A 12,174-nucleotide genomic window follows, 5' to 3' on the forward strand; every position below is an offset into this window, starting at 1 on the left:
AGCACACCAGACCTCCAAATCAATGAAATTAATTTCTTAAGTGAAATCCATTTAATCAAAACATTCCGGGCTAAGTGTTCCATTCTATTAAGAGTTTACTTTCTAACTATGCTTTAATATGAACGTCTAATAATTCAAAGCCAGCCATGGTTTCCTTTTGCCTTATCTTAAATAATTGTTACATCTGGATTGTGAAAGGTATAACTGGAGCTGAAAAAAGTTGCAGAGACCCTATAATGACATGCTATATATTTCAATTCAGAAAACATTAATTTCTTGGGGTGCCAGGGTGACTCAGCCAGTTAAGCGTCTGCCTTCGTTTCAGGTCATGATCCCAGGGTCCTGGAATCGAGCCCCACGTTGAACTCTCTGCTCAGTGGCAAGCCTGCTTCTCCCTCTCCCTCTGCCTGCCGCTCTGTCTACCTGTGTTCTCTCTATCAAAGAAATAAATAAAATCTTTAAAAAAATTAAAAAGAAAACTTTAATTTCTTGATAAATATTTCACTCTCTATACCACTTCCTTAGGATGAGATCCTCCAAAGTATCTTTGCGGAATAGTTTTTGGACAAGGCGTTTTCAACAGCAGCACTGGTTTTCTAAATTTCTTTTCTGAATTGATCTCGTAGATTTGACTCTGTTCCCCATCTCTTTATTCCATTGAGTAAATGTCTTTCACATACTGTATAATGTCAAGGAATGCAGGGGAAAAATCACTTATCATCAAAAACTCTAGTATTTCTCAGTACCTATATCAAATTAGAGAAAGAGAAACAGTGACATATACTTCACGGAAGTCTTCAGTTTGTGATACCTGGGTTGGATGCCTTCCTCTCCTCGTAACCAGGTAAAACTCGGGGGAGGATAGCCAGAAACACAACACTCCAGGATGGCGTCTTTTCCTTCAATGGCTACCACATTGGATGGTCTTTGCAGAAAATATAGCTGTCTATGCAGTCCTGGGTCTATGGAAAGAAAACACAGGATCAACATCTTTTATGAAAAACACCGTAAAGATAAATGATGTAGATTGAACCATTTTTTTTTCCTAATAAGACACTCTAATAGAGAAGAAGGAAAGAAAAACTGTGAAGTTACCAGTGAAACGTATCAACTAGACTCTTAAAAGGTTTCTCCATCCCTAGTTTCCAGGGCCATGATAGAATATTCTTAGCTGTTGATGACATCATGGTATAAGGCAAAAGGCAGAAGCTTGAGGTGACAAGTCACTCATGTGGGCTGCAGGACTTGTGAACTTCTCATTAGAGAACAAGACAATATGATCAATAATTTTTCTAAACATGATCTCCTGTAACTTTCTGATATGTTCAATTTGTCTGCCACTAATATCTATGTCACTTCCTTCTGCTTGGTCTCTTGCTTCTGTGGCTGTTACAACTGTGTTAAATAACATGCAAGTCTTGAGAAGGTAGAATGTAGAAGGTACTTCAGAGGGGAGGGGGATGGTGATGAGTATTAAGGAGGGCACATATTGCATGGAGCATTGAGTGTTATATGCAAATAATGAATCATGGAACTTTACATCAAAAACTAGGGATGGACTGTATGGTGACTAACATAATATAATAAAAAATTAGTATTTAAAAAAAAAAGAATGTAGAAGGTACTGAAAAAAAAATATCTGCTGTCTTCCAAATAGACCTTACATTAAATTTTGTTTTGTATACATTAAGTTAGGCTGTTTCTAAGCCTTCTCTTCATTTTTTAATTTTTAACAACATTCCAAAGAGTTTGTCCCTAGAGCCCAGACTCTGCAGATGAAGAGCTCCTGTATCCTCCTACCTCACCCAATGCATTTTCTAGCTCTATATAACCCACATTATTCATTTAACTTATTTATTTGTTTGTTTGTTTGTTTGTTTGTTTCACAGAAGAAGAGAGAGCAAGTGAGTGGGACTGGGGGGTGAGAAAGAGAGAGAATCCCAAGCAGCCTTCATGCTCAGTGCAGAGCCCAACATGGGCTCCATCTCACGATCCTGAGATCATGACCTGAGCTGAAATCAAGAGTTGGATGCTTAACCTGCTGAGCTACCCAGGCACCCCAACATTATTCATTTTTACTAGCAGGTAACTGAAACAGTGTCTTTTCAACCTAAAGACTCATTCCATTCACCTTAGAACTTATTTGTTCCAAAGTTGCTAAAATTGTATCAGGTGGAACAAGCAAAAAAAAAAAAAAAAAAAAAAAAAAAAAAAAAAAAAAAAAATTACAAAATCCTGGTTCAACATAGTCAAGAGAAAACTCAATGAGAGTTAAGAGCTCCTCTTCCACCTACCACATATATATCACTCCTAAAGCCTGGGACACACCAATAGCAGTCTAGGGTTAGGATATCCCAGCCATGGTGTTGTCCTCTGACCTGCTTGCTGACTAAACTTCTATCACTCAAAGTTCATTTAAGATTAAGATGCTATATTTCCACATCCCTATTAAAATCTGCATCCCTCTATGGAAGTTTGATTTGGCTATTTTCAACTTAATGCATTATGGAATTAACACGTAATCTGCCATTTTTCAAACGCAAAGCACAATCTTGAAGCAGAGAAAATGAGGCCATGAAATCTTAAAAACTAGCATTGGGGTGGATGGAGAATTGCCAAGGAAAATTAAACCCAAGTGTGTCATAGTGTGAGGCATAGAGGAGCAGAGAGGAAGTGAGGTAGGAGATCTGGGACACATTTTAACACTGCTGTTAATCTTCCTTGGCCTGACCCAACTCCACACAGCTTGAGCTTAGGTTAATAAAAGAATACCAACTCTCCAGTTAATGGTTAGAATGGTAACTGTCATCTAAAGTAGTCCGTGTGGAGAAAGACAAATACACACTTTTTCGGTTTTCTCGCATCTCTTTCTGGTTGTTACAGCAACAAAAATAAATACTCTTCACAATGAAAATATTGAAAGAATTTTTGAAATGTGTTAATACTTATTAAGCCAATATTGTAGGAAAAAAAGTCTCAAAAGCTTAAAAAGGTGCTGGTGGTATGTGTCATTTCCCTTTTTGAAAGTGACTTTTCAAATCAAATGAGAATGGTTTGAAGGATAATGTTACTTAACAATAAATTTCCTGAAATGGACAATTTCCAAAATGTACATTTATAAATAGCTATCTTCATAACGAAGTCTTATCTATTTGAATGCTTTACTTCCATCACCTCTTCCTCAGCAGAAATGTTCCAACGGCATATATTGCATAATATGCTACTATACTATTCTACACACACACACACACACACACACACACACACACACACACACACACACTCTAATACTACTATCCACAACATCAAGTAAGATCTACTTATTTTGATCTTATGTCTAAAAGGAAATTTACCTCTTATCCATAAAAGAGCCAATAATTCAACTCAAACTATATTTTATTTTATTAGAAAACAAAATCAACAGATTGTTTGTGCTTGTTATTTTTTAATTTTAATTTACTAAAAAATTGAAGAGTATGGAGTTTCCATATACCAGTTCCCCATCCCTTGACATTGTTTCCCCTATGACTAACAACTTACTCCAGGGTGGTACATTTGTTACAATTAATTGATATTGATACATTATTATAAAGTCAATAGTATACATTAGGTTCACTCTTTGTGTTGTACAGTTGCATGGGTTTTGAAAAATGCATAATGTCATGTGCTCAGCATTGTAGTATCATATAGTTTCACCACCCTTAAAATCCCCTAAGCTTTACCTATTCTTCACACCCCCATCACGCCTAACTCAAACCCCAGAAAATTACTGGTTTCTCTGCTATTTCTATAGTTGTACCTTTTCCTATAGTTGGAATTATACAGAATATAGTCTTCTGATAACTGATTTATCTCACTTCGTAATATGCATTTAGGGTCCCTCTATATCTTTGGGGGGTTCGGTTGTTCATTTGCTCTTCTTGCTGGATAGTATTCCCTTATATGGGTATACCATAGTTTGTTTATCTATTCACCTATGAAGGATACCTTGATCACTTGGTAATTATGAACAAATCTGCTATAAATGTCCATGTGCAGATTTTTGTCTGGTCATAACTTTTCAACTCAATTGGGTAAGTAAAAAGTGATTGCTATAATGTACAGTGAAACTATTTACCTTTGTAAGAAACTCCCAAACTGTCTTCCAAAGTTCCTCTGCAATTTTGCAATCCCAAGAACAATGAATGTCCTGTTACTTCTCATCCTCCTAAGCATTTAGTATGGCCACTGTTTGGATATTAGCCACTTTAATAGGTGTCTAGCATTATAATTGCTCTAACTTGCAATTATCCAATGACATATACTCTTGAGCATATTTCATATGTTTGGTTTCCATCTTTTAGATCCTTTTCAATAAGGTGTGTGTTCAGATATTTGTCTATTTTTTAAATTAATTTGTTTGTTTTCTTATCATTGAGTTTCTGGTGCTTGTATATTTTGGATACAAGTCCTCTATCAGATGTGTGTTTTGCAAATACTTTCTGTCTGTGGCGTGTTTTTACTTTCTCTTAACATTGTCTTTTGCCAAGCAGAAATTATCACTATCACAACTTACCAATTTTTCCTTTCTATTTTGTAAAATAGTCTATTTTAGACTATTTTGTAAGTCTAAAAATTCATTGTCAAACCCAAGATCACCTACATTTTCTCCTGTTATTGTCTAGTAGTTTTTATAGTTTTATGTTTTACATTTAGGTCTATGATCCATTTTGAATTACTTTTTTTTAGAAAAAGGTATAAGGTCTCTGACTAGGGGTTTGTTTGTTTGTTTGTTTGTTTGTTTTAAAGATTTTATTTATTTGACAGAGAGAGACAGCCAGCGAGAGAGGGAACACAAGCAGGGGAAGTGGAAGAGGAAGAAGCAGGCTCCCAGCGGAGGAGCCTGATGTGGGGCTCGATCCCAGAATGCCAGGATCATGCCCTGAGCTGAAGGCAGATGCTTAATGACTGAGCCACCCAGGCGCCCCTGTTTTGTTTTGTTTTTTTCATAAGACTGTCCAATTGTTCCAGCACCATTTGTTGAAAAGACTATCCTTTCTCCATTGACTTGATCTTGTTCCTTTGTGAAAGATCAGTTGACCATTTGTGTGGGTCTGTTTCTGGGCGTTCTATTTTGTTCCATTGATCTGTGTGCCTATTATTTTGCCAATATCACACCATCTTGACTGTAGTAGCTTTATAATGAGTTTTGATATCAGGCAGTATGCATCCTCTGACTTTCTTCTTCAGTATTGTTCTCACTATTCTAGGTCTCCTGTCTTTCCATAAAAACTTCTAAATCAATTTATGAAGATACACAAAATAACGTTAACTCATTGGGATTTTATCTTTATCTTAAAATATCAGTAGTTCAGGCATCACTGGGCTCATATTGCCACTGAGTAACCATCTGCTATTACTTTTTTAGACAGAAAATATATATTCCAGATGACTTCAATCTCTGCCTGGCCCATTTCAGTTATGTTTATTATCTTTGTAGCTTCATTGGAGGCATTGGTGTTTGTGACCTGATGATAGGTATAAAAATGTCAGCTGTTGCTACAGAAATTCGGTTTTATTTCTCCAAAGATAATTATCTATAAATATATAACCTCATAAATTCTAAGATTATGGAAATTCCCCAAAAAGCTAATAGAAATGTTCTTTAATAGTAAGTAGTTCATATGTTTCACAATGTTGTGATGGATTAAATATGATCACAAATTGTGTGAGTTCCTCCAATCCAGAATGGAGTGTCTAGTTCCCTATGATTCAAATCTGGCCTGGTCCTGTGTTGTGCTTTGACCAATAGATTATGGTGGGCATCATACCCACCGTATGAGCTCTGGAGCCAAGACCTCAAGAGGTTTTACAGCTTCTGCCATGACTCTTTCTGAGACTAGCATCTTAGTCTAGCTACCTGAAGAAGACACATGGAAAATAATGGAGTCCCCCACACCAAAAACCACCACCAACTGACAGACATGTGATTGTGGCCATCTTGAACCTTCCACTTCAGCCAAATGTACACAAGGGTGCCAAAGTGAAACCAGGAGAGGAATTGCTGAGATACATTGCAGGATTATAAGAGATCATAAATTATTTCAATTCACTAAATTTTGGAGTGTTTTTTTTTTTTTTATGTAGCAATAGATATTTGCCTTATTTTTCTTCCCTAAAATGTGATTTTTTTTTTAAAGAGGAGTATCAAGAAAGTAGATTTATGTTTTAAAAGAGGGAGGATGGAGATACAATGGCCAAGCTTATCTTTGTGTGACAGAATCATGAGTGGATTTTATTTACATCTTAGGATTTTTCTCCATTTTCAAAGTTTTTTTTAAGAAACATATTATTTTTAGAGTAGAGTGTTTTTTAAATTCTAGTGTTGCAAGGTGGATAACAATATACAAGGAACAAAGAAATTATAAGAGTCAATGATTAAAACACAAAGCATGTATTTAAGATCAGATGAAAGTTTTCTCTCTAGGCTCTAAAATAGTACAGATGGAAAAGCCCTGGAAAGAATAAACTCAAAATTTTAGGTCATGACTTCTGTTGACTAAATTGATTTTACTGGGACTAAGATGGCATTAGGAAATATTCATAAAAATAGTTTTTGTTCTTGCTATATGGGCATTGACTACTCATATCCAAATGAAATTGTTCAGCTAATAGGCTGAACACGGCAATTTTTTTCCAGTTACTTAATGAGTATGATTTCATCACAGGAAATGGCATCAAATATCAGTTTGTAATACTCTCTTTCATAAACTGGGTGATAGGTATACAAATGGCCATTTTATGTTTACTCTTTAAACTGCACATACGTTTCATATGCTTTTATGTATGTGCTGTATGTTTTAAAATAAAAATGAGAGGATAACGCAATGGTAGATATGAGAAAACATATTTGGCAATAGCTTTAAAATCAAACCAGCAAAAATGGATTTTTTTCCTCTTTTTTTTTTATTAAAAACTAAAAAAAAAATAAGCAGACCTCTTTTGTATGATACTCATGGAAGTGAATGCAAACAAATATGCAACGGTTTTTCTGAATTGATTACAAGCAGTCTGATTTGCTTAGACTAAGAGCCCGTTTAGCTTCTTCCTGTTGGGGGGTGGGGAGTATTGGCATGATTTTCCATCTGACCTGATCTCATTGACCTGATCTCATTGTCATCCTGGTAGCAAAAGAGCTAATCTGAGAGAGCAAGAGGGTAGTATGTAACTAGAGGGAAATGAGTCCTTACAGGGATACTGATTTCTGACATACACAGATTGTATTTCAAGTGTAAAAACACCTATGGCAACATGCTGCCTTTGCTTATGCTTTCCTGCCTGCCTGCTTGCCTGCCTGCCTTCTTTCCCTCCTTCTTTCCTCCCTGCCCTCTCCTTCCTTCCTGCCTTCCTTTCCTTCCTCCCCTTCCTTCCTTCCTTCCTTCCTTCCTTCCTTCCTTCCTTCCTTCTTTTTTGAATGGAAAATTTAGCCTATTTAGCTTAACCTGTTATCTGAGTTGGAGGGGACTAATCTATAATCATTAGGAAAATGATTCATGATGTAGACAGTGGATCTCACAACTGTGTGGGTTCAGGAACCAACGTACTCTTAAAAACTATTGAGGACGCTGAAGAATTTTTGTTTATGTAGGTTATAGCTATAAATATTTAACATATTAAAACTCAAAATTGAGAGATTTTTAAAAATATTAAATTTTTATTTATAACTTACCATAGTATGTGTATTTTTTAAAACTGCAATTTCCAAAATAAAAATATTACTGAGAAGATGGGTAGTACTTCATACTTTTACAAATTTTTTTAAAGATTTTAATTTTAAGCAATCTCTACACACAACATGGGGCTCGAACTCACAACCCCATGATCAAGACTCACATGTTCTACTGACTGAGGCAGCCAGGCGCCCTGAGTTTTGTAAATTTCTTTAACGAGTGGTTTAATAGAGAATAACTAGACTGGTGTGTTAGTTTCTGCATTCACTTTGTTCTGATATGTTGGTTTGGTTGAGTTATATGAAAATAATCTGATGTCAAACATATATAATTGGAAAAGTAAGGTATATTTTAATAACCTTTTCAAATAATTGTAGACTTTATCCTTTAACACTACACCAGTAAGTAGTTTCTTGCAAGTAAGTTGGAATGCAGACTCTGACCCCATATTGATAAACATTTTGCACTGTTACATAAAAATCTGTTGGTCTATCCTGCATTTTGAACAGATCTTTTTACCCGTGCATGATACTGGTCCATCGATCTGTGGTCATTTGGGATGGCACAGGGAATTAGACAGATCTTCTCAATGTTGACACATTTCATTATACGGTATCAAAAAAATCCCATTTGGGGGCGCCTGGGTGGCACAGCGGTTAAGCGTCTGCCTTCGGCTCAGGGCGTGATCCCGGCGTTCTGGGATCGAGCCCCACATCAGGCTCCTCCACTATGAGCCTGCTTCTTCCTCTCCCACTCCTCCTGCTGTGTTCCCTGTCTCGCTGGCTGTCTCTACCTCTGTCGAATAAATAAATAAAATCTTAAAAAAAAAAAAAATCCCATTTGTTACTATCACCACCAATCCCCTCAGAAAGGTCTTTTAATGTTGTGATGCTATCAAGCTCCTAGTGGCAGATACAAGTTTTCCAAATTTCTAATTTTAACTTAAAATCTTGAATTTCATTCTTGGCAGCAGATACTATTTTCCTTAAACCGACTGGCTCACGTTGTTCATTTTTGAGAAAATGTCTAACTAGTACCCAAGTCTGAATAGCTACAGTTTTTCTGTTGATTGCCCTTTCAAGTAAAAATGGTGTTTCATAAAAAAAAAAAAAAAGGAGCTAATTCAGCTTGAAACTCAAATGATCGCAAAAATCAAAAACTAATGTACTGAGACGTCCTTCATATGTATTTCCTCTTTAGATATTCAGAATATTGAAAGATATATGAACTTAAGGATTAAGAATTAATAAAGTTAATAATTTTTATTGCTTCATGAAAGGTATTCTTAGTCAACATGGTGAAACAATATGAAAAAAAATTGTATTGTCACTAAAATAGGTTTGAACCTGCAGATCCCTTGAAAGCATCTCGAGAAACACTAAGCATCCTTAGACCAATCTTTGAGAACTACTGTAGTAAGTTTATTTTTTTATTTTTTTTTAAACTAAGTCTTTTTTTTTTTCTTTTTTTTTTTTTTTTTAAGATTCTATTTATTTATTTGACAGAGAGAGAGACAGCCAGGGAGAGAGGGAACACAGGCAGAGGGAGTGGGAGAGGAAGAAGCAGGCTCCCAGCAGAGGAGCTTGATGTGGGCTCGATCCTAGAATGCTGGGATCATGCCCTGAGCTGAAGGCAGACGCCTAACGACTGAGCCACCCAGGCGCCCCTGATGTAGACAGTTTAAACAAATAAGCCTATCTTCTGAGATATTCAGGAAGCACATTTCCTTTCAACATGGGAATAGGTTTGTATCCTTGAAGTAGTAATTGATAAAGTAGGGGTGTCTGGGGGGCTCAGTTGGTTAAGTATCTGATTCTTGGTCTCAGCTCAGGTCTTGATCTCAGTTCAAGCCCTGTGTTGGGCTCCATGCTGGGTGTGGAGCCTACTTAAAAAAAAAAAAAAGGTAAATGTCATTCCCCTCCTCCTCCTCCTTCTTCTTGCTATTATTATCATTATTATTACTTTCATTTGTAAAGGCAGTGAAAAACTTAAGTATTTCCAGTCACCGTCTTTCAGCAATAGATTATTAAAAGTCAACAGTATTTTGGATCACATAACCTGACACATTTACCTACATTTCACATATTTAGAAATAAGAACTCAACTGTCTTCAGGGTCCATTACTCAAAGAGTCATGGAGAAGGAACACGGGTAAAAGGAGAGAGAGAATATTTTCTATTTTTAGGGTATTTCAATTAAAGAAAAAGTTTCTATTAGATGTTACAGTAGCCAAATTAACTGAGTCTGTGAGGCCAGCTAGAAGCTAAAAATTTTTTTTTTTAAGATTTTATTTATTTATGTGACAGAGAGACAGCCAGTGACAGAGGGAACACAGCAGGGGAGAGGGGGAGGAAGAAGCAGGCTCCCAGCCGAGGAGCCCGATGTGGGACTCACTCGATCCCAGAACGCAGGGATCACGCCCTGAGCCGAAGGCAGATGCTTAACGACTGAGCCACCCAGGCGCCCCAATAGAAGCTAAATTTGACTCTGCATTTTCAGGTTTTCCCAAATATGTTAAAGCCACATGAATTTGTCTTACCTCATGATAGATACGGCTCACTACATATATTATCCAACATTGGGTATGTTGCAGAGTGAAAGGTAACTCTCTTTATAATTATTCTAGGACATTAGATGTCCCTGGCACTATCCCGTGCACAGTGGAAAGCATGCTCACCCCGTGATGACAATGACCTTCTTTTCATGGGGCCATTTTCCTCTATTCCTGTTTATGAATATCAACACTGAACTTTCATGGCTGAGTCTAAAGGATAACTGAGGCAGAGAGAAATTTAATTATGGACTGTTGGCATCCGTGTCAGCAAAATAAAAACAAAAACAAACAAACAAACAAAAAACAGTTCTCACAACTTAATAACTATCTTCCTCAAAATAACCAGTACTTGCTTTTAATTTTTATGCTTTCTGAATGCAAACCTTTTTTTTTTTTCCTTGTTGTATACTCTTTGGTTTTCTTTATTAAATGACTGTCCCAATGGAATATCAAACACTTTTCCAATTGGAAATGAAAGGACACTGCAGGCTACTGTGGGATATTCTCTTTGATTTCTTCCCAGGCTTAAGAGTTACAAATTAATTTAACTTCACAGAGCGAGTTTTCTGTCTGCATCCTCAATTTCAAGCTAACCTACTGTTCACCTGCTGGATCCTTAGCCACCCCCCATCTAGTTCTGTTTCAGGAAATTCAGCAGGTACCCTGTGTCTTCAAACACAAGCAGGTATAATAATATGTGCTTGGAGTGAAAAATTCCATCAAACTCCTTCTAACTCTGTGTTTAGAGTGTCTTTTATTAAAAACCAGTCTAATCCAGACTGATCACAGGAATCAAAATTTATTTAATAAAAAAAGAAAAAAAAAAACCCTCCATCTGGCTGAAAGCCAAGGAGCTTTGAACAGAGAAGAGAACCATTTCTCAGGAGTTAGTAGTCATCACTCCACAATTCTATTACTTCCCTTCCTCATTTACACCAATTCAGTACTAAAAATGACGTTCCCTCTCTGTAAATATTCCTACATCTGTTCATATTTCCTCTTTCTTTCTCCATGTACACACACATACTGCTATTTGTAGATAGAGTTTGGAAGAAGAAAGCGGAGTGTCTATTCTTATCATTGGCATATGGTTATATCTCTTCTGTCTCACAGGCAAATTTTAAGTCTATCAGTTTCATTTTGTAGCAGGATTGAAGGAAGTAGTTTTTAATTTATAGAATATATATATATATATATATATATTTTTTTTTTGTTGTTGTTGTTGTTGTTGTTTTGTAATTTTACAGCCGACAGTAGAGTCCCAGAAAACAAATGCTGTCATTATGATGTGTCAAACTTAGTTTAGGGAACCCAGAAATCTTCATAACTTATATAAATGCATAAAGTAGCATTTAAAATTTTCTAGAAAAGTAATTATTTATTTTATATTTTTTAAGATTTTTTTTTTACTTTTTAAGATTCTTTTTAAAAAAGATTTTATTTTTATTTGAGAGAGAGAGAGACAGAGATCGTGACAGAGATATCAAGAGAGAGCAGGAGCAGGGAGGAGAAGGAGAAGCAGGCTCTTCACTGAGTAGGTGCAGGGTTCAATCCTAGGACCCAGGATCATGATCAAAGCCAAAGGCAGATGCTTAACTGACTGAGCCACCCAGACACGCCTATTCTAACTCTTGTTTTTGTTAAAGAATCAAAAAAAGTACTTGGGTTATTTCCTATTTAGCCAATGTTGAAAAAATAAAGGTATGCCCATAACTCATGACTATATGTCTTTTTTAAGCTCTAGGAATAAACTGATATCAAGCAGGACCAGAGAAGGAAGCTCTACCAGTTCCTTCACTGATTTTTGTGACTTTTGCCCTCACAGGTTTTAGGTTTAGCTTCTACACACACTCAGAGAAAGCCCCTTGTTTATGAGTCAGGGCAGACTGCTGGAATCTTCAGTCACCCATG

The 12,174-nt window shown here is 36.3% G+C and overlaps 1 protein-coding gene across 1 annotated transcript in view; it reads right to left on the reverse strand.

The window, feature by feature from the left end:
• DCC (DCC netrin 1 receptor) overlaps positions 1–12,174 on the reverse strand; it is a 704,420-nt gene that overhangs the window by 568,460 nt on the left and 123,786 nt on the right. Inside the window, exon 4 of the mRNA XM_008693128.2 lies at positions 812–962. Within this exon, the coding sequence (XP_008691350.1) occupies positions 812–962 (151 nt within the window). The remainder of the gene's footprint in view (positions 1–811; positions 963–12,174) is intronic.

Source organism: Ursus maritimus, unplaced genomic scaffold, assembly GCF_017311325.1.
Source record: "Ursus maritimus isolate PB19 unplaced genomic scaffold, ASM1731132v1 scaffold_18, whole genome shotgun sequence".
Taxonomy (NCBI): domain Eukaryota; kingdom Metazoa; phylum Chordata; class Mammalia; order Carnivora; family Ursidae; genus Ursus; species Ursus maritimus.